The sequence below is a fragment of the Nymphaea colorata genome, chromosome 8, assembly GCF_008831285.2.
Source record: "Nymphaea colorata isolate Beijing-Zhang1983 chromosome 8, ASM883128v2, whole genome shotgun sequence".
NCBI lineage: Eukaryota > Viridiplantae > Streptophyta > Magnoliopsida > Nymphaeales > Nymphaeaceae > Nymphaea > Nymphaea colorata.
Genome location: NC_045145.1, coordinates 18,069,868 through 18,097,003, shown reverse-complemented (window position 1 = coordinate 18,097,003; position 27,136 = coordinate 18,069,868). Strand labels below are relative to the sequence as shown.

Below are 27,136 nucleotides of genomic sequence, written 5' to 3'. Positions count from 1 at the left end.
TGTTGAAATTTGAGCTGCAGTTGTTTTTTTCTAAGGCTAAAGTCCAACAATTGTTGCACCAATTTCCTTGGGCCTAGCAGCGCCTAGCTTTCAACTTTCATGTTAACATAATATTTGTCAATATATGTGCTTTCCAAGTTTGGCTTCATGCAACATTTCTGCAGCTGAACGTACGTACCATCTAAATCTGCTTTCACATATGATACCCGCTGCGTCATTTCTGTTGAATCTCTATTAATTAGCGTTTTACATCGAACTCTTCTCTTTCCTTTTTCCAGCACATGTAAAGAAGAGGAAGATAAATGCTTCTGTTCTTTTTTGAACCTCTTCATTTGTCCAGGTCCGGCGTCAGATTATTCGTTTCCAACGTGTAGTTCATTTCCTTTTGGCGCCGGTAAGACTCTGACAAAATCCAAAGACCTCTACCGTCAACATTGTACAAATTTGCTTTAACATACAAATAAAAATGCCTACTCTTGTATTCATGCACATTCTCTCATTGAATATTACTTCTTTTTCTTGTATTTTTAATATATTTTGTGAACATCTTAAGCCTATAAAATCGTGAAAGCCAATGAAAAATGCGTTGCTAGTCAAGTCATTGTATTGTAAGCCTTGGGGATTATGCAGGGACAAAGAACTAGCGTCATGAGTTGTTGGGCGCCGGTAGGGTCGTCGTTTAAAAGTTGGTTCAACGACCGGAAAGAATATCTTGCTGTCCAGAGAACAAAAGCACCCCCTGAGCCATTAGAGGTTGGATAAAAAACAGTTAGCAAGCTTGTGAAGATTTCTCCTGATCTGCTGTGTATGTTACTGCCCAAGATCCACCTTGTTTGCAGCTAACCCAATTGGCTATTGGCCAGTCGTCTTAGTTCTAGGACTCCTCTTAATTATCAGAATATGCCAATTCTAGAGGTACATCAAGCAGTCAATCATGATCGATAATAAAACTCTTTCTTCCTTCTCAACTTAACTCCATAGAAAGGTCCAAACGCCTCACTATTTTTTTTTTTCATGAAAGTGTATCGCTGTCATGAATATTATACAATACAAAGAAAAGGACTCTTCACTGGCGCGAGAAAAGAAATCTGCCAGCTGGTGACTGTCAATAGAAATGGGCTTAATGGCGTATTTTTGCTACGCCTTGATAATTGAGGCCATTCAATGGTGAGGAAGTAAGATCATTCCAGCTTCGGGACCGTTAAGCATTCTGCACTCTTGATTAAGTGTGACAACCTAATGATAGGAGACGAAATATTTGTGGGAGAGAATAAGACGCAAAATAAGCTGATCCATGTGGCATTAGGGATATTATGGGTTGTCTTATGAGTTTACCTCAAGAATGAGGCAATTGATTCATGAACCACTCGAATTGGTGTCCCATGAATATGTCCTAAAATTTGAGGCAATTCATGGGACAATTTGAAAGTGTTCCTTCAACCAAACAACTCTTTAAAGGTCATTCGACAATAGTAATACATTGCTATTTTTTCTTGAATATATATATATATATAGCAGTTTCCTGTAATATTGTAACAAGTGTTGCATGAATGTACCACATTTTTTGCGTAGATACATACGACGGTAACAATATATTACTATTGCCAAATAACTTCTTAGGATTACTTGATTATATCTCATCTAGAGCCCATCTAATTGGGTAGTTAATTAATTCAAAGCATATTATATAAAACTCATTTTAATTGTATCTATGTTCAAATCCCGCCACACGTTACAGTCACCCGATAAGGGCTAAGACTTGACATGATCTTCAATTGATGAACAATTAATTACTAGTTGTTCAATACCGGAGGCTCTTTTCTGTTGGCAAAATTTGAGGGAAGTCTACTTCCATCCAACTTGCACTTGAAGAAGACACAGGCACTCAGTTTGTACGTTTTAGTTGATGGAGACGTGCATGAGCTCCCATATGGTGGATTATGACATTACTCTTACATTACATTATCATGATGAATAAATTACAAAGAGTTGTCTGTCTCTTACGCAAATAACAGTTCATTGCTCAACTGTTACCAAATCACGTCGTATCACCGCTAGTGTTGAAAGTGACCACCAACGGAAAACTTTCATATGGAGATAAAGCTACAAATTTACCCATGTCAATATGTTTGCCCCAATTTGGAGGAGCTGCCTTTCTTTCCAAACTCTTTCCATTTTCTCTTTCTTTAACGGTTTATTTGCTTGAATCCTTGTGTTATTGTCGTCGGGAAGGTTGGCGCAATGGCTTCAGGTAAGAGCCGTAGGTGGACAGTCTGCATTTTGAGTGTTTGGAGTGTCAATCTCCTATGTTATAAAATGAAGGTCATTGATGTGTAAGTTGAAGCAGTAGGGATAACGGACAACACTCAGATACACCAAAAACAAGGTTTGTACCTTAAAAGAAACAAGGAGTTAGAATGAAAACTGAGGCTTTTTTGTAGGACAATGGGTCTTCCCTACACGCCTGGAATCCTTGTGTTATTACTATTACTAGATTATTCTAGAGTTCTTTTCTTTTTCTCATGACTAGCTTCTAGTGTGTAAGCTCTTAATTGTCATTGTTTTGTGGGTAAGATTTAGGGGGCCTACCAAATCAATCACGTTAGATATAGATTATCATGACATACTGATGGCTGAATTTTGTGGCTTTCTTCCTAATGTCTGCAACTGCTCCGTAGAAGAAAGAAGAACAAAGTTAGAAATCATTTCATGGCTTTTAGTTTCCTTAGTTGAGAGTTTTATACATATTGTGTGGCAGGGAAGTCATGGCTCTGCAGAACGGATGTGTTATCGAAGAAGATAATGCAATTGCATATTATTTCATGGTGAAGTGACAAGATTGACTTCTTAAGCTTTTCATTGTTTGGGAGCTAAAAATTCCTTTGCACTAACATGGGATGTCACTGTTCGTGCTGACAAGAGATAAGGACTGAGCGTGGCTGTGCTTTACTGCTGCACTGCAGCCGTGGCAACCTGATCACACCTCAGTGAACGGCAACCACCGGCAGCCGGAGAACAGCCCTCGTGTTCAAAATCCGGCAGATCGAGAGACCCTCATGTAATTTAATATAACATGAAGTCGTCAAATTTGCAACTTAATGATAGTCCTGTTTTCTGAAACTACTCTTAGAAATTGGCTGTTTGTAATTTTTTTTCCACTTTCGCTTCATCTTTTGGTCTATATTTGAGAAGATAACAATGGAAACGAATAGTCGATCGCTTCATTGATGCGGCTTCTTAGGTTCACATTCGTCGTCCAGCCTCACGACAGCAGATGAACAGTGGAAAGTTGAGACGTTCCATCACATTAATTGGGAGGCGAACATGGTGGGCCAACAAAAGTGGGGAGCAGCTCGCTTTGCTGGAGAAAATGCAAGTCATGGCGACGTTATCTATTCTTTTGTCTGTATCAATAATTGATATGTTGTTTTGATAGCTTCGGATATTAAATGTGAATATATATTAAAAAGGTATAATTTGAAATATTTTAGTTTAAACAAACTGATGTCTCAATAACATGAATATAAGTATCACGTCATATATATAAAAAACTGTAGATTTAAAGTGAGATGGGGTAGGTTGAAAAAGGCAGAATTAATAATTTTTCATAACAAGAGATAATTATATTGTCAAAATTTTAACAAGGATCGAAATATAATTTTTAATTTTATTTATATAGGTTAAGACTAAAGCTCTTAAAATTTATACGTTAAATTTTTATAATTTTTTTAAAACCAAGGGCCGGGAGAGAGGGGAGGGGACATGGCCCCTACCGCCTCCCACTCCTTGCCTCTGCCCCTGCCCCTGCAGGAGTGTTCAATCTTAAATCCACGTACCTGAGATCATAAATCATCAAGCATCTCAGATCCACGTTGAAACAAACACACCCTTAAAAACTTGATTTGCTTATTTGGATGTGATATACATGATTAATCTTAATTAATAAGCTTAACTTTAAATTATGCTTATTATAGCTAGATAACCTTAAGTCGATTGCCCAAGATGAGCAAATGCATAGGATGATATGACATTTCACAAATTGAGTTATAAAATTTTCAATTATCCCTCCTCTGCATGTATCATCCTTCCTCACAATGCATGGGTAGGCGATCATGAAAATAAAAAGATAGTGAAGATGAACTTGTAAATATAAAAGTCAAATTGTTTTTTAAGGAATATGAAATACCTTTTTAAATGATGAGAGCACAAAAACCAAAAAGTGAAAAAAGGGATTTCTTTAAGAGGCCGTTTGACAACAATAAGAGCTTTGCCATTGTGTATATGTCTCAAATTTGCCATTGTGTCATGAATATGTCTCAAATGTTCAGATAAATTCACAAAACACTATGTTATAGTCTTTCATAAATCTACCCTAAAAATCAGAGCATATTCATAAAACAAATAGAAACTATTTTCATTGTCAAACGTCCTTAAACACAATTTCTTGTTTTTTAGAGGTATATCGTGCTACAACTTATTTATTGTATTTTCAACTTAATTTCTATCATTTAATTTCGGGCTGAATGATACCAATCAAATCTTATATATGAAAATTGGGAGCTACCTGTTTTTCTATACATGTCTAGTCCCATTTTCGTTTCCATGTCCGTTCATTTAATGAAAATAAAGAGGGCAGGTGGAAGAAAGGACAAAAAGAAAGGGATTAAAAAGGCTTAAGGAGAACTTAATCCGGAGTTGTAGAATAAAATATTTAACAGAAACTTCTTGGCCGTCAAAATCTGAAGCAGCTTCTTTCTTCCATGAACGAAACTCTCTGTAAATTACTCTTAATTCTTTTCACCAGTCAAGCTTTTTTGGACGCATAGAAACCAGTGGACCCAAACTAACGGGGTATTTTTATCAGCCAATCTCACCATCATGCAAAAGACAAACAGCGCTCCCATTCTGTTTTTATTTTTCCTCTTTTACTATTACAAAAATCTCGTCGTCTCAAATATTAAAACTCCTGCGTAAAACTTGTGCTGCTCACGGTTTCTTACTTTTTTGATGGATAAGAGAGCAAAGAGGGAAAGAAAAAGAAAATTTCTTATGGCAGGCTATCTCTGTGCATAATCTCAAATAGAGGCACATGTCTCTGGTTATTACGATATAGCATGAAAAGGCCAACTTTTGTGTGTGTCCACATCATATAGGGGGGCATGTGACGATGCCCCCTCTTATGCCATGCTATTGGCCTACCCAGTGGGGACACTTGACAAAACAAGGGGGGTTGCTTCCCATGTGACACGGACATAGAGAACCAGCACGTAAAAGCCTGCCTTGTAACATCTTTACTTAGATTCAGATGAATATATGCTACTGTACAAGCAAAATATAAAAGTAGATAATATGTTATAAAGCATAAATTTTCACATACTTCAGCGCTTGAATGTCCAAGATTCTTTGGTAGCTGTCAGCAAAACGAGCGTTTAGTTAGAAAAATGGAAAGATGGGCATACATCTAGAATTACAGGAAAACGATGGAGCGTTAGAAAGTGATCCAAGCGGCCGACATGGACTCCACACAGAAGACGGCGGTTGTGTGGAGATGGGCACCGGATGCCGTTCTCCTGTTAACATCAAGTTGACAGAATCAACGAAGACTGGTGTCACTCTGGTCCTTTACGTACTTATCTCGCCTTCCTGCCGGTGGGAAGTGCCGGAGAAATTGCAAGATAGCTTCAACGCGCTTCAGTCTTTCATTGCTGGAAACGCGGCTCGCCTCTGAGTCTTCTCCCCACCACCCTCTTCTACTGTTTTATTTCACTGCTGCTTCTCATAACTTCTACAAATAGGGCTCGAGAGAAAGGGGTCGTACAGTCGACGGAGTGAAAGCCTATGAGCCCTGCCCAACTGAATTCGAGAAAGGCCACTCTTCCATTTCTTCAATTTGCTCTGATTTCCTCGGTTGCCCCTCCCATTGTCACAGAAATCGTCTTCGGGGAGCACCAACATGGTGATGATGATTGCTCGCACTGGCCGCGAAAACCAACGTTACAAAAATGGCTGTCGCCTCGTTGCAGGGTACATCAAACACACCCTCACTCCTCTTTCCTCTCTCTCTCTCTCTCTCTCTCTCTCTCTCTCTCTCTCTGAGTTAGAGCCTAAAGGGCGTACTTGAAGGAAGCCCCCAAGTTTGTTTGAGGTCGGCTCAGCAGCACAAATTGGCCATCGGGTTCCAGACCTATATATCGGACGCAGCCCCCTTTTTTTCAGCGGTAGGCGAGAACAGGGAAAGTGATAGGTTGAGGGCCAGCTCCCAAAAGCTAAATCCCCATTTCTAATTTTTTGGAGGAAGAAGTGTCTGATCTACAGCAGATAGCTGCCTAACTTTAAACTTGTAATCTGATCCTTGGCCTTGGTGCTTCTTTAGTTGGAACCTTTGAAGCAACTGGAGGGCCCTCAGTTCTAGAAAACCGACACTGCGGAATATTTGAGATAGCTACGTAACTGACGTGATTGCTTCTTATAGTTACATAGCTGACATTGTCATTATTTCTGCAGATGCATTCCTTACAAGCTTACAGAGCACAATGGGGATGGTAGTTGTGTTGAGTCAAGACTACAGATTTTGGTTGTTAAAGCGCAGAAAAGCGAAAAAGTTTTGTTGCCCAAGGTACTGCTTTGCAGCTAATTTCCATGCCCTTTTCTTCTGTAGCTGGAATGTAGTTTCTATGGTTGCTGATGTGTTATTTTTCGTGTGCAAAAAATTATAGGGAGGATGGGAAAATGATGAGACAGTGGAAGAAGCAGCTCTCAGAGAAACCATGGAAGAGGCAGGTGTCCATGGAAAAATTGGGGTGAGTCAGTTGGAAATTGTCTTTATTCGGCATGATTGACATCAAGAACGTAACAAATATTATGAAGTATGGTTCTGTTGCTTCTGCTACCACCAGAGAAGATGAGCTTGAGTTCAAGAAACTTGGCCATACTGTTTTTCCTAATGAAGATATACCTTGTGGCTATTGCATATGAACAAACGTCATTTCATTTCTTTAGAAGATCAGAACCAAATAACCACAAAAAATGCTTTCTAGGATTTGGCATGTTAGTGGAGGTTACTTGTTCTTGGATCTTGACCAACTGTTTCATAATGATCCCCGGTCATAAACAAAAGTTTTTAGCACATCATCCCATAGTTAGATATTTAGAATGGAATTCACAAATAACTATTTTAACTATCCAGTTAAGAGTTAGTAATGGTAGCTTAAGAAAAGGAGAGCAGCTTCTTTGACGAGCGCTATGCTTGCTTACTGAAAGACCTATTCTACCTTAATTGCAGAAAAAGCTTGGTCAATGGACGTTCGGTAGCAAAGGGAATGAAGAGGGAGACCATGTGGCACATATGTTCCCTCTAGAAGTGAGTAAACTGCATGATGCGTGGCCAGAGAAGCACCTCCGTGAAAGACTATGGGTAAGCTTGCGGGAAGATGATTATATACCATTAATGACTTCTACAGGACCTGTGCAGTATATATGCTCTTTACTTTCATGCTGAAATTAGTTTTTGTCTTTGTTCAGATGAGTGCAAAGGCAGCGAAAGAACATTTCAAGCACCAATGGATGAGAGAAGCACTAGACGAACTGATAAAGATACTGACTGCTACTTGCGAACAGAAAGCTCAGCCCCGATTAACAATAGCAGTAGACAATCGAACAAATAAGGTGACTGCAACTTGTGAACAGAAAACTCAGCCCCAGTGGATAAGAGCAGTACTCCGGAAGCTGACCGCAACTTGTGAACTTCTAGCTCAGCTCAGAGCCAGGCTGCATCCCAGTGTCTTGTTGATCAAAATTTTGGAGCCATCAAGTAGAACATCCGAGTTAGGCTTCGACAAATATTGTGCTTGTTATTTGAGAAGAGAACAAAATACATGTGGGTTGCTCCCAGATTCTTTAGACTCTTCATGTCTCTTGCCAAGGAAAGGGAACACTCCTTCGCTTGCGGCCTGGGGCTCATACCCCGCCTACATGGAGATCAAAAGCCAAAATGGAGCAACCGTCTTGGGTCCTACCCTTCCGAGCTCAGACTTTTGTCACCTTTTTATTTGTTTCATCCACAGGTGGAAAAGCAATCATCCTTCTTGGAAAAGCAGAACCTGCTCATCATTGTAGCATTGAAGAAAAATGTTGTTTCAGGGCTTTGGATGTGAAAACATCATCTGCAGAAGAAAATTTTGCAGACATGTGGGAACATAGTGAAAAAAGGAAGCCCCAGCTTTTCAAATGTACATACTACATACAAAGAAAGAAGCAATTGGGGTGGATGAATAACAATTTAAAGAAATTTATATTCTTGATGTTCACAAATACCTTTAAGAAAAGGTTATTTTGGGACCCAATAGGTGCCGGGAAAGTTAAAGTGATAGTTGTGCAGGTTGTGTGAGCGCAGGCTTGAACTTTCATCCGCTCACCCGCGCCTCCCTCGCTGTGTGCGTCTGTGGCAAACATCAACACTACACAAACAGTTACAATTACGGACGGGAAAATCAGTAACACCCATCCTTTGTGGAGGTGGAAAACACATCTAGTTTCCTTCTCTCAAAAAGAGGGTCCTAAACTCGACAAATTATGCATTTACTGTCTTTTAACATGCCATTCACATCGATAAAGTCCTTGAGGCACAGCGATTATATATGTGCTGTTGAAGACAAATATGGCGAAGTAATGCTGATGCCATCATCAGCTGCCTCTTCGTTTTCAAGTATGTGTGGTTTGAGGGACCCATTGAAGAGCCAAAATTCATGCTGCGTGCATGCTAGTGCTTAATTTGCAATTCATTGCCACCATAAGGCCACGTAGTCACGCGTCACAGGCTTAATCAACACCATGCTAAAGGAAAAAAAAGCAGAGTGAAGAAGTTTTATGTGGTATCTCAAAATTCTCTAGATCTTGGGCTTATTGTTAAAGCACTTCTAAGTTCCTACACATTTAGGTGTCTTTTACCGAACCAATGGGTCGTGATGACTAGACGAGTGCAGACATGCTCGAGGTTATGCAATTTACATGAAATCAAACTTGATGTCAGGAAAAGCCTGTAGACAAACATCAGTAGATACAATGGATGCTAACTCTAAAATTGGGCGGTTTTACAACGATCCTTATCCGTCTCATGCCTGCTCTCGCCAAAGTCTGAATTCATGCCCCTAATCGACCTATCTTGACAATCAATGTGTCACTTCTCTTTAGAGAAATCTGAACCAAGAGGGTTTAGTAAATCCTACCAGGACCCTTGAGATTGTAAGAGAGTTCAGTGGATCATGTCTATGAGAACCAGTTCCATGCAATTTAAGAAGGTTTAGCTCCCTGGTTCCATGTGAGTAATCATTGAAAATATTTATAGCAAATGACTTGATTTCATGATGTATATATGAAATATATAATAAAATTTTCTATTAAAACTGAAATGTTAGACAAAATTAAGAACAACTGAATCACATATGCAATATGCTTTTTGCATATGGGCAGCTATTAGTTTGTTCAAATTATCATTCTTGGTGGGCTCGCTGCAACATCTTGGCCATGGCTCATGTGAAGAGTCTCGATTCTTTCTATTTGCTTCCTCCATTATTCTTGGTAGTGAAAGAAGGAATATTAATTTATTTGCTTAAAGTTCTCATGAGCTGGTTTCAGCATTCCACAACCAATTACATTTCTGATCTCGTCGTCATTCTGAAAGAATAACTTATTTATTCTCTGCTAGAGAAGGAAAATGGTTGCAGAACTTGTTCTCAACTAAAACCGCAAGCAACGTTAATGGGCCGCAGGAACAGCATATTCGAGTAACCAAATTCAAATTCGAGATCAGGTAGACAGTGATGGCACTGGCAAGACTGCACGCAAAGATAAGATCAAGATTGCATGCAATTTAAATAAATATAAATGCATTTGTGTAGCCACATCTAATGCAACAGATCCACAAATCAAGGACAAAGTAAACTTCTGTTGGATTTGATGAAATGAAACCTCATGATGGCGTGGTTTATGCAATCACTTGGTTTATATATATTATAGATAGCTCAAATCTACAGTGTGGGTTGCGAATGAACTAATGGATGTAGGTGCTTGTGAATACCTTCTTTATCTTTTTAAACAGATCGAAAAGAAAAAAGCAAGAAAGCTTGCTCGATCGGAAGCAAGGGAGGACAAGTCTGAAGAACACCCTACTGAATCTCATATCTATGACGCAGAATCATCATGTAAAGCTTCAGAATGTTTTCCTATTTACAGGACCGAAGGGTAAAGTAGTTGTAATTACTATATTACAAAAACACAATTGTGATTATGCCGTGCAAGATACTCTGTGCTCTCATCTTTTCTGACAATTAGAATTCTGCCTTCATCGCATAGTCTTGATTACAAGGTAGCTGGGATGAAAACATCGAGTAAAACAAGATAAACCAGAGAAGTCAAGCTCTTGTTTCAAGATCTCCACCTACTTACTATAGTCGAACAGAGCATAGGGCCTTGGCTGTCATGCCATTACTCACAGTTTGATTCTGATGAGACGCCATTTACCACTGTTCAATTCATCTGAAAAGTTATAATGAACTTTCAAATAAAGATTGTAAGAAACCTACGGCATCATTATCTGTGGAAAGGAAAAATGTGAACTTCTCATACACATAGTTTCCTGCAGCTATGAATTTGCAAGGTCATCAAGATTGCCAGCCTTTGCAATTTGCATTCACCTCGATCCAAGAGAAATTTGGGTAGATGATATATATATATATATATGAAAGAAAATTGAAACTTCAACCTGCACCCAATCAAGGTCAACGTTGACGTGGGGCAAGTGGTTGACCATGATGAGTATGACGAAACTGCCACTGACGTCAGCAGATTACGTAATGAAGACCGGCGGAACGCGTATCTAGGAGTCGTCGTCGAGAACAAAGATTCGTAGAATAGAAATGTGGATGATCCGCCTCTCACGGTTTGCCACACCGAACGGACGACAGGTGTTTGATTGTTGTTCTTGGACACAACTCGAGCCCCTATTGACATGGTTGCACTCTCAGGCACCAGCCTTTAAAATTGTTTTTGAAAGTTTTCTTTTTAATTTATCTCTCAATTTTCTTTTTTTTTTTTTTAGACGGGAATTATAGGAGGCATTTGATTTAAAATCTATGGATCATTAAAGCAAGAACCTTAGGTCAATTGAGATCTTTGTTTTGTTTGTTTTTTTTTTTTTTTTTTTTTGCATTAAGATTGAGTTTCAGGTGGTTCACTGGAGAAAATGCTAGAGTTAAGATGCAAAAGGGGAGGATACGATCTTAAATCCATGATTTTTAAACCTTGAAGATTTTATATTAGAGGCAATAAAAATTAAAATTGCATGCGTTATGTTCTCCTTCAGTTTAACGCTGTCGTATAGTCTAAACATTAAGTTAGAGATCAAACTTGGTTGGTCATGCTGGTACTTTGGCATGGATTAATTAAATGACTTCGGAACAATAAATCATAAATTTTTCCAAATCTGCAAAATATTTATGATATTTTTCTCTTTAATCCCGTGGATTTTCCAGGTGAAAGCTACAGCTTGTGTACGCAGGAAGCCATCGTGGCGCGATCAAATGCGTATTTCGTGTATACTCAGCGACACGATCTACAATGACAGGTTTCGCGTGCCGTCAGTAAATGTATTACCGATGGTTTCTGCATTTTTATTGACACTTTCGATGCATCATTGAAACTACTGTTCTAGTTTTTAAAAAAATAATTTACTTCTTTTCTCCTCAAAAACATGTACCACATATCTCACTCATTTCACTTGATTTTAGTTATAACTTTGCATTTTTTTGGTAAAGTAATGTGTGTTGGATGATTAATGCGGAGGAACTTGTCTATGATAACCCGTCTCTTCACATCTCCAATGCACCTTAAACGTGGAACCAATGGGAGTTTTTATTGTTTAACGGCGACGGCACAAGAACATAGTGCCGGAATTTTGTAGGCGTTGTTCCTTTGTACAAAGCCGCCACTCGGTATCCAGGGCTTTGAGGGCGACGGTCCTAGCTTTGAAGTTTCACCACCTTAACAAGGATCGATCCGGGCGTGTTGAAACTTTACCATCTTTAAGAGTCGGCCACAAAAAACAGAAGGGAAACAGCTATTGGAGAAATTTCTAAGGTCAATTATTTTGTCCCTATTATTTGAAAAAGTTTGATGACCTTTTTAGTTTTAATTGGTGTCAAGTGGTGTAGCATAGCTGGACGGCACACGAAACTCGGAGGATGCGAGTTATCAGTTGTATTCTTGTAAAAGATACTCTTAAACAATGAGATCACAACACTTTAGTTGATGTGTGTCGCATACCCCACCCAGGTCCGGATGACTTTGGCAGCAAGGGAAATTGTGCAGCCTTCAGGCGCTTAAGTTGTTAACCTCTTGCTTAGCTAAAAAAAACTTACTAATTTGTACACCTTTGATTCCAAACAACCACTCAAAGGCCAAACCAATTGATGGGTACATTCCTAAAAATTCAAGTTGACAAACATCTCAATTACATGCAGTGACAATCAACTTACAAATCAATCGTCCGATAAAATTTGGAACAACACATGCTTGCGCATCAGATGTACTCTTAAGCATATCCGCTTGTTTGGACGTTTACAAATTCAGATTTGAATTCAAATAAGGAAAAGTTTATACCACACTGGAATTCGAATCCAAATTTTAAGTTTGCATCCAAATCTGAATTCGATTTTTAAACAAATCCAAGTCACATTATGATATGCCGACACCCAACTTTTAAAATGTATGAACATTAAGGATATCCTTTAGAAATTAAATCTGTTTTGAATCCAAATCTAAATCTGATAAGATGTTCTTTTAAATCTGAATCCAGTCCAATTTCTTAATGAAACTTTAATCTTTTTTATACATCTAATTTTTTTTAAGCAGTTCAGTCGGACATCAAATACAAATTAGATATGTTCACGTCCCTAAAGCCAATACCGTGGGAAAGCTAGGCGTGCCAAGTAAATTAGATATATCCATGCCATCAACATGGGCCGCTCTTCTCCGTTATCAAGATCGCCGGTATAATGATGTGATACACCTGCGCCTCTCATAAACCCGTTGATCCAAAAAGTCGGCAGCCGAATCTCACTCTTTTCTATCTCCTCCTCCCATTTCAACAGATCCTAAAGCAAACTCATACGTCAAAAACCTGCAGCCCAGTTGGAAAAAAGCACCCTTCGAACCGACGTTTACGTATTCAGATTAAAAGTCTTGTATTCAAACTTTCATTAAATGAATAGAATGGAAAGGAAAAAAAGTATTAGTCTTGCTGTTTCTTTCAACTAATTAACTAAGGCCAGCGGACGATGATATCTTCATTTATTGGGAGTTGAAAACTGGCAAGCATCGTAGGAACATTAAGAATTCAAGCATCTTTTCTAAGTAGAGTAGACGAAATTAAAATTTTATAAAAAGGAACCACGAAAAAACATGGAGGCACAGTATAGATAAACGCATGTGGGACATTTTTTTTTTAAGAAGTAACGTGTTACAAATAAGGGGGGAGATAAGAATTTTTCATGTGTTGAATTAAAGTTTTTAAATTTTAACTTAAACCAAAATATCATTTTTCAAAATATTTATATATAAAAAGTAAATTTTTAAAAAATTTACATATAAATTTAAAAAAAAAATTAAGATGAGGCCAAAGCCCACAAAAGCCCTACCTCGGCTCGGTTCTTGTTCAAAAATTCGACAGGGACCTTATGGGCATCAGGCCAGCCCCGGGTCTGATAATTTTATTTTTTTGATTTTTTATTATATTTTTATGAATATATGTATTATTAATTTCTTTTTGTAAGTAAACCAGGGCAAGCTTGCGCCCGATCATTAAAATTGGTCTCGTGCTTGACACCGAGCCAAGCCGGCCCGGCCGGATGTCCACCCATTAGTTAATGTCATGAACTGACGCTAAACGATGGCGTCTGCGGCCGGCCCTACTTCCCATCTTGGGTCATTACACAGGAAAGGAAGCAGAAACTGCTCTGATGCCGACACGGAACGTACAGGTAGGGATAGATTATCCACGGAAAGCAACACGGATACTCTTCCTTGGCCTTCCTTCCTTCTCTCTGCATTCCTCCAATTCTCCTGCCCCTGCTGTCGCCTGTCCTTGCTGTCCACTATAAATAGAGCGAGCGAGCTCGAATTATTGAAGAACCAATCTACGGTCGTCCTCTCTGATACAATCAAAAGATCCAGCTCTGCCTTCTTCCCTTCCGCTGTCCCTTCGTCTTCTCTCCTCTCCTTCCGCCTTTTCTTTCTGTTCCCATCTTGTTGGTCGTCGAAAATCGTTTTCCAGAAGCACCATCGCCGCTACCATGATCGCGATGATAGCTCGCACCGGCCGTCAGAACCAACGGTACCAGAACGGTTATCGCCTTATTGCAGGGTAAACACCTCTCTCTCTCTCTCTCTCTCTCTCTCCCTCTCTCTCTCTTTTCCTCCCACAAACGAACTCTCTAAAGTGCTTCGCTTTTACAGATGCATTCCTTATAAGCTGACCGACCAAAAGATCCTGGAAGTTCTGGTTGTTAAAGCTCAGAAAAGCGACACAGTTTTGATACCCAAGGTACTGAATAGAAATCATGCTTCTCATTGCTCTTCTTCTGAAGTTGGAAAGTGAGTTTCTCTTGGTCTTGAGAAAATGCTGAAGCTTTATTTTGCGTTTACAAATGCAGGGAGGATGGGAGAACGACGAGACTGTGGAAGAAGCAGCTCGCAGGGAAGCAATGGAAGAGGCGGGTGTTGACGGAGACATAGAGGTGAGTCAGCTTTCTGCCTTCTTCATTTGAGATTTACCCGCGCTTCATGGTGCAATACTAGATTTACTGAAAGGTCAGAGAAACTGGTAGATACCATTTAAGAGAAACATAAACATGCATGGGTATGGATTAGCTTGTTATGACTGATTTCTGAAAGGCATTCTTCTCAATCTTTGGTTGCAGGATATGCTTGGTCAATGGGAGTTCAATAGCAAAGGGCATGAAGATCGATACCATTTGGCACATGTATTCCCCTTAAGAGTGCATAATCTGCAGGATCCTTGGCCAGAGAAACACCTCCGAGAAAGAATTTGGGTAAGCACTAGGCACATAGTCAGCGATTTGCTGAAAATATCAATCGAAGCCTAAACATTCTATTCATACTTTCCGTCCTTCTGTTTTGATCAGATGCGTGTTCCGGATGCAAGGGAACGTTGCAAGCACCAATGGATGAGAGAAGCATTGGATAAGCTGATACTTAACATGGCTTGATAGATGTAATGTCAGTTAATAAGGAGCTCAGAATCAGGTTTAAGCTACTTGTTTCCATGTCGCTGAAGACTGGCATCATCATCATCATGATCATCAGCTTGGGCATTCGTGAACGAACAGTGATTTCTATATAGATTGATCGTACTTGAGGAGAATAGACGATCAGAGATTGGTGGAACATCGCCGAAAGCAACGATCTTCCTTTTAAAATGAACTTGTACATAAAAGATAGATAGGCAATTGATTTAATGAACAGATCAACTCTGTGCATAGATGTATTCTTCTTGAAGATGAAATGCGAACATTTGCCCTCAGTTTCTGTCAGGCTTCTTCGGATCGGCAAAATTCTTCTAACCCAATCGAGCTCTAGGATCGACGTTTTTGTGGCTTCTCTTTTGTGATTCAAGATGCACGTTCTGCTTGGCGGCTTCTCAAAATCTCTGCTGCAAACTTTTTCAGCTAAGAAATGGGAAATTCAATTAACTATAACAAAAGGTGAAAGTTACGCAAGTAACTTACGTTTACGGAAAAGAACTGATAATTCCCAACATCATCAACTTGGTTTATATTTGTACACAACAGAAATTTCACTGCTAATGTGTAGCTAGCGTGTAAGCAAGAAGTCTGCGCTGTATACACTACTGAATCCCATATATTTGGCAATGAATCCTAAACTAAAGCAAGAGATTTTTTCTTTTTTTTCTCGTTTATAAGAAGTGGAAGGCTAAATTGGTTGTTAGTGTACTACCAAAAATATATATGATTATAAGCTTGGGAGACTTGTGCCCTCATTTTTTGCAAGAATTAGAGGGTGTTTGTGTGACACTAGGGCCAATTTTGATTCTGCCTTCACAATCAGGTTTTTGGAGAATTTAGATGCCATCAAAACTAAAACCTAGTTTTGGCAAAACTTGATTTTGTAAAAGAGATCGAAAAACCTGGTCTTTTTTTGAGTTATTTAAAAAAATCAGGTTCTGGATGTGTCACACAAACAAAAAAACAAGGTTTATAAAACTCATTAAAAAAACTTGGTTGTTATAAAATGCTGTTTTTACAAAATTGGCTTAAAAGAGAAAGCCAAAGAACCCCTTAAAGTTCTTGGCGTTTAAATTAAAAGCCTTCTTCATCTCAAAGTTTTACAGGTGATTGGAATTCATCTCAAAGTTTTACAGGTGATTGGAAAGACAATAGATAGCAAATATATTTGAAGAGTAATTTCTCGGAGTAACTATTGGTATATATACATACTAAAAAGTCTTCAATGAAGTCACACCGATAAATGATATGTTCGGAAAGTGGGATCAGCCTCTCGCTCACCCAAAAAACACGCGTCAGTACATTTTTTTGGTATTTTAAAACTTAAAAGGTTATATTTTCAAACTTGATTTTTTCTTTAATTTTGATTTTTGATTTTTTATTTCTTTTCCACAAAGATTATATATTTTTCTTTTGTTTTCCTTTCATTTAGAGAATTCTTGTGGATTGTTTTACATATAAGGTATATATTACATGTACACTCTACCCTACTCTCATGCATAAATTTTCTAAAATCACCAGACCTATACCCACTTCATCATACCCGGACCCGAACCCATACTCTGACACTTAGACCGACAAGAATCCAGAATCCAAATCTGGTTTCGTCTTAGAATGAACTGGATTAATGTTCCAGATTTGATTTTTGACTCATTCTTTATTGGACCCATTCACATTGACCAAATTATTCATTGGACTTCCACTTAGGACAAATTAGAGCTTCGAATCAAAGTCGACATTGACCAGCCAAGGTATTGACCTACACGATTATATCGAAATTGCCATTGACGTCAACGGATTGAGTGTTGGGCGCGGACGCAGGAGTCGTGCAGTAACGAGCCGAGCCAGCCAGGTTCGGTGTGTGCTCGGTCCTCTTGGCGACGGTGTGATGTGATCTCTCTTGAAATGGTCGCACTCTCGGGCGTGTTTGACGGAAAGGATGATCTAAAAGAATTTTATTATTAATTGTCGTTCATTTTTATACCTTCAAACATAGAGTTCTTTCTTTTGGACAAGATTACTTTTTTTTAGTTTGAACGCCGTCCATATGATCTAAAAATTGACTTAGTGATGGTTTAATTTGGTGGGGAAAACTTCCTAAGTTGAGATCACATGCGTTGGAACAGTTCAACGAAGTATGTTACTTAATAAAAAGTATTGGATCGTCGGTCTTGCAAAAGGATGTTCTAAAAACTTTTTGGAGTAATGTGGCTAAGCACTGTTAGCTACATGGTAAATTATTATTTGTGAATGAAGAACCTGAGATGTAAAAGATAAACACACCAAGTATATAGACATGGATCACATGCTAAACAAGCCAAGTTCTTAAACTCGAACTCAAATCCTTCATAAATGTATCGAGCTCGGCTTCATTTCTTGTTCGTGTAAAGTCTGCTCAATTCTCCTGTGTATTTGCATATACCAATGTTATATGTAACTATTATCGATCAATATAAATCCCAAAGTTCATCCACGGAAGTGTAGGAGGACGACGATGTAAGCCAAGGCCTGTAGATAGTTGAAAAAGAGGGAGGAGGGACCGCCTCCATGGCAGTTCTCATAAACGCCATTGGAGGACCTTGTTTTAGCAGTAACGTCACCAGGTCGACAAAGTCACAGAGATGATGAGAAGGGGACCCTGATGCCACAATGATGGCGTCAGCCCGCTGGTCCTACTTCCCTTTCTGTTTCGTTTCTTATCTGAGGAAACGAAGCAGAAACTGCCGATCATAACGTGGGCCGACACGGAACGGACCGGTAGAGATGATCCGTCGGAAATCAACACGGATACTCTTTCTTTTTTGGCATTCCTTCCCCCAGTAGTTCTCCACTCCTACTACTTCTTTCGTCTCTGATGTTCCCTACAAATAGAGCGAGTGAGCGAGCGCAAACGGTAGCCGAAGCAAGCTGTGTGGTCGTCCTGTTCGAAACAATCCTGTTCTGCCTTCTTCCCTCCTGCAGTTCTTCCGTCTTGCCTCTTCTCTGGCCTCTGTTTCCTGCCGTCCACTCTTGTTGGTCGTCGAAAATCGTTTTTTGAAAGCACCACCGCGCTGCCATGATTTCGATGATAGCTCGCACCGGCCGTCACAACCAGCGGTACGAGAATGGCTGCCGCCTTATTGCAGGGTAAGCACCTCTGTTTCTCTGTGTCTCTTTCTTTTCCTCCCATAGACGCACGCACTCTCTAAAGCGACCTTGTTGGCTGCGCTTTCACAGGTGCATTCCTTATAAGCTCACCGACCAGAAGATCCTGGAAGTTCTGGTTGTCAAAGCTCAGAAAAGCGACACTGTTTTGATACCCAAGGTACAGAATCAAATCATGCTTCTCATCTGCTCTTCTTCTGAAGTTGCAAAGTGAGTTTCTATTAGTCTTCAGAAAATGCTGACGCTTGATTTTGTGTATACAATTAAAGGGAGGTTGGGAGAATGACGAGTCTGTAGAAGAAGCAGCTCGCAGGGAAGCAATGGAAGAGGCCGGTGTTGATGGAGACATAGAGGTGAGTCTCGTTTTCTTCATTTTTCATTTGAGATCTACCCCAGGAAAACTGTTACCCCTTCACGGTAGGATACTTGAGATTTCAGAGAAACGTAAACATGCATGGGTATTGGTTAACTTGTTATCACCGATTACTAAAAGGCATTCTTCTTTTCTTGGGTTGCAGGAGATGCTTGGTCAATGGAAGTTCAACAGTAAAGGACATGAAGATCGATACCATTTGGCACATGTATTTCCCTTGAAAGTGCATAATCTGCAGGATCCTTGGCCAGAGAAACACCTCCGAGAAAGAATTTGGGTAAGCACGCGGCACATAGTCAGCGATTTGTTGAAAATATCAATCGAAGCCTAAACATTCTATTCATACTTTCCGTCCTTCTGTTTTGATCAGATGCGTGTCCCGGACGCAAGGGAACGTTGCAAGCACCAATGGATGAGAGAAGCATTGGATAAGCTGATACTTAACATGGCTTGATAGATTCATGCACATGGGATGTCGGTCAAAAACAAGCTCAGAAGCAGGTTTATGCTACGTGTCTCTATGTCATTGAAGACCGGTATCATCATCATCATCTTCTTCTTCTTCTTCTTCTTCTTCTTCTTCTTCTTCTTCTTCAGTTCGGGGAATCGTGAACGAACGGTCATTTCTTCGTAGATTGATGTACTTGACGAGAATCGGCGATCTCAGATTGGGGGAACATCGCCGAAAGGAACCATCTTCTTGTTTAAATGAACTTGTACATAAAAGATAGGTAGGCAATTGATTTAACGAAAGATCGACTCTGTGCATAGATGTATTCTTCTTGAAGATGCAATGCCAAACAATATTGGATCTCAGTTTCTGCCAGGCTTCGTCCGGTCGGCAAAATGCTTCTAATCGAATCGAGCTCTAGGATCGACGCTTTTACGTTTTCTTTTTCCGATTCAAGATGCACGTTCTGCTTGGAGGCCTCTCAAAATCTCTGCTGCAAACTTTTTAACTTTAAGAAACGGGAAATTCATCAATCAATGCAAAAATGTGTGAGTCACGCAAGTAACTGACGTTACGGAAAAGGACTGATGATTCCAACATCATCAACTTGGTTTATACATGTAAATAATAGAAAATTCACTGCTACAATGTAGCGTGCAAGCCATCTCCATGGATGTAGGTGCGTATGAACACCTTCTTTTCTTTTGTTGGTATCACATAGTATAAAATAGAAAAGTAGAAAAAAAAAAAAACAAGAAAAAAACTAAGGGGAATGCGCGCGCCTCTTTGATCAGGCGAGAATTCTGAAGCATACGCTGCATACCCTACTGAATCTCACATATATGGCGCTGAATCCTAAAGTAAAGCAAGAGAAATTTTTGTTTTCCATTTAAAAGTGGTAGGCAAAATTAGTTGTTTCAATGAAGGATCGTTGGGAGGTTGGCTCCCACCATTAAAATTAGTTGTTACTAATTACCATACTACAAAAAGACTACGATTATAACCTTTATTTGACCTTTTCATTGATTTTTCACGTCAATCTTTCTTTCCCAAACTCAAAATTCGAACTAAAGTTCAGTCAATTACAAAAGGAACGACTGCAAATCTCAATCTTTCTTTCCCTTGTATCCATTTGAACTTCCACTTAAGACAAACTAGTGCTTCAAATCAAAACAATCAAAGTCAACATTGACCAGGGCAAGGGATTGACCCTCATGGACGCGTTTGTAGAGTCGTAGAATGGAGTCTAGACTCAAACACAGAGTCGTGCAATCGAGCCATGCACTTCCGGTGAGAGGCCCAGTCGGCCCTCTTGGAGACGACGGATCTCTGTTGAAATGGTCGCACTCTCGGGCGTGTTAGACGGGATATATGGAGGGTCCGTAGGAATTTTATTATTCATTGTCCTTCATTTTAATACCTTGAAACATAGAGTTTCTTTCTTTTGCTTTCCAGGTTTTTTCAATATTCCTTGTTTGTTTGAACACCGTCCATATGATCTAAAAATTAATTTCGGCCTAGTTGAACTTGGTAGGCAAAACTTCAACCTAACTTGAAATGACATGCGTTGGAACAGTTCAACGAAATATGTTACTTATATATATATATATATATGCGCTTGAGCTCCTCAAAGCGTCGGTAGCAAAGAATGTCCTATAAATTTTTGGGAGTAATGCATTTTAGCACTGGTAGCTACATCATAAGAAGGGTTGGGCGTATGTTGGTCCAGCCCAAAATGTTATCGGACCGCAGTGGCACAGGCTGGGGCCCAATCATCAAGACCCAAGCCCAGCCTACCAATTATAATAAAAAATTTATAAATTTAATATACATGATAATAATTAAAATGAAAAAATAAGTAAAAATAATATATATAGTTCTCTATATATGTTTATTGGATTGAATCGGACCATGGGTATGGTAGAAATAAACATCTATAATTTTTTAGATGAAGTTTAAAGGGGGCCTCTACACCGTTTATTGCCAATAGGAGCCAACTTGTAGACATTTTCACTAAAGTTGCGTTGAAGGACTCATGGTATAGAGATTAAGGATGTTCAATGATGAGTCGAGCCAACTCAAGATTGACTCGAACTCGCTCAGTTGAACTGTATTTGAGCTCAAATCATTTAATAAACAAGTCGAGTTCCAGCTTTGTGAGATTGGCTATTGTAAACTCGAGTAAATCTTGTGAAGATATGTATACATTCACAATATAATCACAACAAATCAGTAGCTCCATTGGTTTTTTGCCCTTACTACTCGAGGTAAGAGGTTCAAATCCCTTCGTTCCTCCTCTTACAAATTTCTTACTTTTTTTTTTTTAATGACGGCTCTGGTAAGCTCTAGCAAAATCTCTAACTTGAGGTAATCATGCCGACTTGCATTACCCTTCATTCTCATCTGCTCTTATATTATGACAATTTATTCCCTATGAAATTTAACAACTAGCAAGCAAAATCACAAATCGAACAACTGCTACTTGCAAAAACAGTTTTTTAACCTAAGATAACAGATAAAAATTAAAAGCACTTAATTCAATTTAATCAAAGAAGGGAAAGCAAAAGAAACTCTTGCCATTTCCTTCAACCAAAGTTCGACCTCAAGGACGATGATACGAAAAGAAAAAAAATTGATTGGGAGTTGAGAATCTATTCTTTTGGAATGTTGGCGGGTGCAGTAGTAGGAGAACCAGCGCCTTTACCGAAAACATTAAAAAACAAGCATCTTTTCCCTTAATAAAGATGTAGAAGAACAGGCCTGGTCCTGTAGATAAAATTTTCCTAAGAGGAAACGAATAAGATAAGTGGAAGTGGGGGAGGGATCGCGTCCATGGCTGTTTTATAAAGGCCATTGGAGGACCTTTTTAAGCAGTAACGCCACCAAGTCGACAAAGCCACACAGATGATGAGAGGGGGATCCTGTTGCCACAATGATGGCGGCGGCCCGCTGGTCCTACTTCCCATTTTGTTTCGTTAGGAAACGAAGCAAAAACTGCTCATATCTTGGGGACACGGAACGGAGAGGTAGAGATTGTCCATCGAAACCAACACTGACACTCTTTCTTTGGCATTCCTTCCCTCTGTAATTCTCCACTTTTATTGCCTCCTCTGTCTCTGATGCCCCCTATAAATAGAGAGAGCGAGCGCGAACGGTAGCAGAAGCAAGCTGTGTGCTCGTCCTGTACGGTACAACCCTGCTCTGCCTTCTTCCCTTCTGCTGTTCTTCTTTCGCCTTTGTTTCTTGCCGTCCCCTCTTGTTGGTCGTCGAAAATCATTTTGTGGAAGCACCACCCCGCTACCATGATTTCGATGATAGCTCGCACCGGCCATCCCAACCAACCGTGCGAGAATGGTTGTCGCCTTATTGTAGGGTAAGCATCTCTCTCTCTTAATCTCGATCCTTTAGAATGAGTGCCTCGTGGGGACTCCCTTCCTATCAGCAATAGACAGAATGGAAGTAAAATGAACTTGTTGCCTCCGTTCTCGCAGGTGCATTCCTTGTAAGCTCTCCGACCAGAAGATCCTAGAAGTTCTGGTTGTCAAAGCTCAGAAAAGCGACACGGTTTTGATACCCAAGCTACAGAACTGAATCATGCTTCTCACTGTCTGCGCAGTTGATTTCTCTTAGTTTTCAGAAAATGCTGAAGTTTTATTTTGCGTATACCAATGCGGGGAGGATAGGAGAACGACGACACTGTAGAAGAAGCGGCTCACATGGCAGCAATGGGAGAGGCTGGCGTTGATGGAAACATAGGGGTGAGTTAGTTTTTGGCATTGTCCACTAAAAGGCTACTCCGAGGAAAACTCTCACTGCTTCACAATACGATACATGTTATAACTTCATATGTTCGTGATCCAAGTTAATGAAGGGTCGGAGAAACTAGTAGTAGATTAAGAGAAACATAAATATGGGTATTAATTAGCTTGTTATGACTGATTACTGAAAGGTATGTTTCTTAATATTTGCTTGCAGGATATGCTTGGTAAATTGAAGTTCAATAGCAAAGGGCATGAAGATCGATATCATTTGGCGCATGTACTTCCTTTGCATAATCTGGAGGATCCTTGGCCAGAGAAACATCTCCGAGAAAGAATTTGGGTAAACCGTAAGCACAATCAATGATTTGTTGAAGAATATACATTGAAGCCTAAACATTGTGTTCTCTTTCTGCTATTATGTTTTAATAGAGGAGTGTTGCGGGTGCAAGAGAACGCTGCAAGCATGAATGGATGAGAAAGGCACTAGACAGGTTGATCCTTAACATGGATTGACTGATTACATGTAGAGGCATCGTCAGCTAATAAGAACCTCAGGAGCTGGTCTCAGCTAGTTCTTCTCCGTGTCATTGAAGTCATCATCATCATGGGTGTCATCAGTTTGGGCTCGTTATCGAACACAGTGATCTCTTCCTACATCCTGTGGGGCTCGAAAGTTGAAAGTGTGAAACTTTCTCTACCTTGAGGAGAATTGTCGATCACAGATTGAAGGGAACATTGCCAAAGGAATCATCTTGTTCTTTAAGAAATTGCACTTTTGTACTCTTCTCGAAGATGAAATGCAAACATCTGACCTCAGATTCTGCCGAGGTCATTCGGGTCCGCGAAACCCTTTCTTACTGAACTTAGTATGTTCTTTATGTTATGTGTTCCTGATTTATGAAGCACATTCTTCTTGGCGACTACTTAACAATTCTATTTCAATATGTTTTTTCTTAAGAAATGGAAAATTTACGTAATAGAAAGTAACTGGCATTTACAGAAAAAAAGACTGATCATTCCAAGATCATCGACTTCCCAAATTACCCAAACAGTACCGAATCAGCATGAACTCTCTTGAACAGCAATTGCATGTAAGACTTCACACTCTGGAAGCTGAATCGTTGTCCATCTCCCATATCTCGACCGAAAGGAAATAAAGCAGATGCATCGAAAGTCATCATAGTTCTTGATATGTTCCCAAGTGGCTGGAAGAACAATAGCCACTAAAAACTGATTCCACTTCCTTAGGTTTCCTTTTCTTGCAGGTCTTCTGCTTCTGCTGATATCTGCTCCCACTAAAAATAGGGCGAGCGAGCGTAAGCGAGCTGCATGGTCATATTATCCAATGCAATCAGAACATTCCACTGATTCCTTTATTCCCTTCCGAAGTTTTGTCTGTCCTGTCTCCTCTCTCATCTAGAACTTATGGTTGTTAGATCAAAGCGACTCCTCTTGATACGCCAGGCAGGAAACAGAATACGTTTCTCATCTGCTCTTGTTCTGAAGTTGCACGTCAAGTTTCTCTTGGTTTTCAGAATGAGCTGAATGTTTTATTTTGTGTATATGAAATTACCAGTGTAGGGATCGTGGAAATAGAAGGCGCAGTGGAAGATGCTGGTGCTGACAGAGACAAGGGGGCCAGTTAAATTTTGCATTTTTGACTTCTAAGCCACTTCACGAAGTCGACCCTGTTATGCATCAGTCGCGTTCCGTTTTAGTATCCCTCTTTGTCTGTTATCCTTGCAATAGATGGTGAGGCGAGGGTCTAATAACGATGATAACTTACTTCTCAACAGTGGTGCCGTCTTCGTAAGCGTAGTAGTTGAGGTTCTCTTCGGTTTGCCTCTCAAGGGCAGGACAGTTAAGCGCTCTGGTTTTTGGAAGGTTCTCCTTGTAGCCGACTCCATATTCGTGAAGCATATCATGTAGGTTAGGAACATGCTGTTAGCCAACCAAGTCATTCCCCAAAGGCAGGGACCTCATTGCTCCTTGCTGAACTCCTCTGCTATACAGCCCAAACGATTGGACCAACTTTGTGGCCAGCTCATAAAGAAGGGATGCGCTAATCTCTTTGATTGGAACAATACCATTAAAGCTTACACCATCACCCACAAACCACACGAAGGTCTACTTGTCTACACAAAGCATATCCTCTCCAATGGCCTCACCTTGAGACCCAATGCCTTCACCTTCCTTTTCCTACTGAGAGGGTGCAATTTGGATGAGGTTAGAGCCATTCATGCCCATGTCTTCAAATTTGGTCTCCAGGGCCATCAACTTCTTGAGTCCTCCCTCATCAACTTTTATGCGAACGCCGGCCTCGCCGACGATGCTTGGAGCGTCTTCGACGGCGTTGCAGAGAAGGATTTGGTCCATTTCACGTCCATGCTCAATGGGTTCGCCAGAAATGGGAGACTTGACGAGTCTTTGGTTTTATTCCGCGAGATGCTGAGTTTGGATTTTTGTCCAGATTCTGTGGCTATTGTGGCACTTCTTCGACTGGTCGCGCAGTTTGGTGCTCACCATCTCGGCCGAGCGCTGCATTCTTGGGCCATTAAAGCTCAAATGATGGAAAACCTTTTCGTGACCACCTCAATTTTGGATACGTATGCTAAATGTGGCGACTTAGAAGATGCATGCCAAGTGTTCGGTGAAATGCGTGTGAAAGATTTATCTGCTTGGAATGCATTGATTGCGGCACTTGCTGTGCATGGCCGGGGGGAGGAAGCAATACAATTGTTTCAAAGAATGGTAAAAGAGGGGGAAAAGCCTGATCAAGCGACGCTAGTTAGCCTATTGTCGGCTTGCAGCCATGGAGGTATTGTGCAAAAGGGGGAAACTTATTTCCGAGGGCTCTTGAAAGGAGATTTTGGGTTCATGCCGAATGTCAAGCATTATGGATGCATGATTGACCTTCTTGGACGTGCTGGTCGATTGGAGGATGCATGTGAGCTTGTCGAAACCATGTTGGTTGATGCCGATGAAATTGTATATGCAACTTTATTGAGTGCTGCTTGTACTCATGGCAACGTTCACATTGCAGAATTCGCTGCAAGTCGACTTCTTAAAATGGGTGCTAATAATGCAGCCTATCAGGTGTCTCTGTCCAATATGTATGCTGCAAAGGGAAGATGGGAAAAAGTTTCAGAGATACGAAGTAGAATGAGAGACGGAAGGCTGAAGAAAATGGTGGGATGGAGCTCGATAAGAATCAACCATCAAGTTCATAAGTTTGCCATGGGAGAGGGTTTGCACCCTCGATCTAAAGAAATTCATGCCATGGTGGAAGAAATGATGGCAACATTGAAGATGTCTGGTTACGTGCCAAATACGAGTGTAGTGCTTCTAGATTTGGATGACAAGGGAAAAGAACAGGACCTTAGCAGACATAGCGAGAAGATTGCAGTGGCATTTGGGCTAATATCAACATCCAAAAGCCATGCTATTAAGATCATGAAGAACCTTCGCATATGTATTGATTGCCATACTGCCATGAAGTTCATATCATTAGTCTATGGTCGTAGAATAGTGATTCGAGATAACAAACGGTTCCACCATTTTGAGGAAGGTCGTTGTTCATGTAAGGACTACTGGTAGAAAAAGAAATCCCCTCACTATCGTAAATGTAGTTCACCGCATCGCATGGAAATTGAATTCAGTTGTTTGTATAATATCAGCCACTTCACCGGCCGTCACTGGTCTCTCGGATATTCATGGAACCCTAAAAAACTTTAGAGCGACTTTCAAGTGTGCTCCAGATGTCAAATCTACGCGCTTGGTTGACGGCCAACTTCACAAAAATCAGATGCTGCTTAGCCAAAGCCTCAGCACAAAACAGAAGCCTTATAAACATGATTTTCTTCTTCTTTTTACTACTTAGATCTTAGCCAAAAGGCCGAGAAAGGTAGCTTCCTTTTTACTGCTTGAAAGGTCATCCCTAAGCGTGTAAAATTTGTATGTTGTTCTAGGTTAGCATGCCGTTTATCTTTAGAAATGCATCATGCTCGATGTCCGAGCTAAAGACCTTATCACGTCGGATAGCAGCTTCTTCCCCACCTGAGTCCGACCCCTCCATTTACCTAGGGATACC

The 27,136-nt window shown here is 40.1% G+C and overlaps 4 protein-coding genes across 4 annotated transcripts; all 4 read left to right on the top strand.

The window, feature by feature from the left end:
* Positions 1–5,433: 5,433 nt before the first annotated feature.
* On the top strand, positions 5,434–15,595 carry LOC116259569 (uncharacterized). Its single transcript, XM_050079358.1, has 10 exons — positions 5,434–6,024; positions 6,505–6,616; positions 6,717–6,800; positions 7,283–7,414; positions 7,522–8,111; positions 14,183–14,416; positions 14,509–14,596; positions 14,706–14,789; positions 14,973–15,104; positions 15,198–15,595. Exons 1-10 carry the CDS (start codon positions 5,954–5,956, stop codon positions 15,279–15,281), a joined length of 1,611 nt encoding a protein of 536 aa, XP_049935315.1. The 5' UTR covers positions 5,434–5,953; the 3' UTR covers positions 15,282–15,595.
* A 2,358-nt stretch (positions 15,596–17,953) lies between these two features.
* Positions 17,954–19,650, top strand: LOC116258945 (nudix hydrolase 18, mitochondrial-like). The gene is made up of 5 exons (XM_031636460.2): positions 17,954–18,443; positions 18,534–18,621; positions 18,731–18,814; positions 18,980–19,111; positions 19,205–19,650. The coding sequence occupies exons 1-5, from the start codon at positions 18,373–18,375 to the stop codon at positions 19,286–19,288; spliced, it is 459 nt and encodes a 152-aa protein (XP_031492320.1). The 5' UTR covers positions 17,954–18,372; the 3' UTR covers positions 19,289–19,650.
* Positions 19,651–21,986: 2,336 nt separating this feature from the next.
* Positions 21,987–23,908, top strand: LOC116258946 (nudix hydrolase 17, mitochondrial-like). The gene is made up of 4 exons (XM_031636461.2): positions 21,987–22,658; positions 22,777–23,043; positions 23,261–23,386; positions 23,476–23,908. The coding sequence occupies exons 2-4, from the start codon at positions 23,002–23,004 to the stop codon at positions 23,557–23,559; spliced, it is 252 nt and encodes an 83-aa protein (XP_031492321.1). The 5' UTR covers positions 21,987–22,658; positions 22,777–23,001; the 3' UTR covers positions 23,560–23,908.
* A 1,076-nt stretch (positions 23,909–24,984) lies between these two features.
* Positions 24,985–26,643, top strand: LOC116259568 (pentatricopeptide repeat-containing protein At4g21065-like). The gene has a single exon (XM_031637423.1). The coding sequence runs from the start codon at positions 24,985–24,987 to the stop codon at positions 26,641–26,643; it is 1,659 nt and encodes a 552-aa protein (XP_031493283.1).
* Positions 26,644–27,136: the final 493 nt, after the last annotated feature.

Bases quoted from the DNA above. Each gene is read 5' to 3' on its own strand.
- LOC116259569 (XM_050079358.1), top strand. From the start codon at position 5,954: ATGGTGATGATGATTGCTCGCACTGGCCGCGAAAACCAACGTTACAAA. The intron at 7,415-7,521 runs GTAAGCTTGCGG...GTCTTTGTTCAG, and splicing joins ACCTCCGTGAAAGACTATGG to ATGAGTGCAAAGGCAGCGAA. The intron at 14,597-14,705 runs GTACTGAATAGA...TTACAAATGCAG, and splicing joins ACACAGTTTTGATACCCAAG to GGAGGATGGGAGAACGACGA.
- LOC116258945 (XM_031636460.2), top strand. From the start codon at position 18,373: ATGATTTCGATGATAGCTCGCACCGGCCGTCACAACCAGCGGTACGAG. The intron at 18,444-18,533 runs GTAAGCACCTCT...GCGCTTTCACAG, and splicing joins GGCTGCCGCCTTATTGCAGG to GTGCATTCCTTATAAGCTCA. The intron at 18,815-18,979 runs GTGAGTCTCGTT...CTTGGGTTGCAG, and splicing joins GTGTTGATGGAGACATAGAG to GAGATGCTTGGTCAATGGAA.
- LOC116258946 (XM_031636461.2), top strand. From the start codon at position 23,002: ATGGCAGCAATGGGAGAGGCTGGCGTTGATGGAAACATAGGG. The intron at 23,044-23,260 runs GTGAGTTAGTTT...ATTTGCTTGCAG, and splicing joins GCGTTGATGGAAACATAGGG to GATATGCTTGGTAAATTGAA. The intron at 23,387-23,475 runs GTAAACCGTAAG...ATGTTTTAATAG, and splicing joins ATCTCCGAGAAAGAATTTGG to AGGAGTGTTGCGGGTGCAAG.
- LOC116259568 (XM_031637423.1), top strand. From the start codon at position 24,985: ATGCTGTTAGCCAACCAAGTCATTCCCCAAAGGCAGGGACCTCATTGC.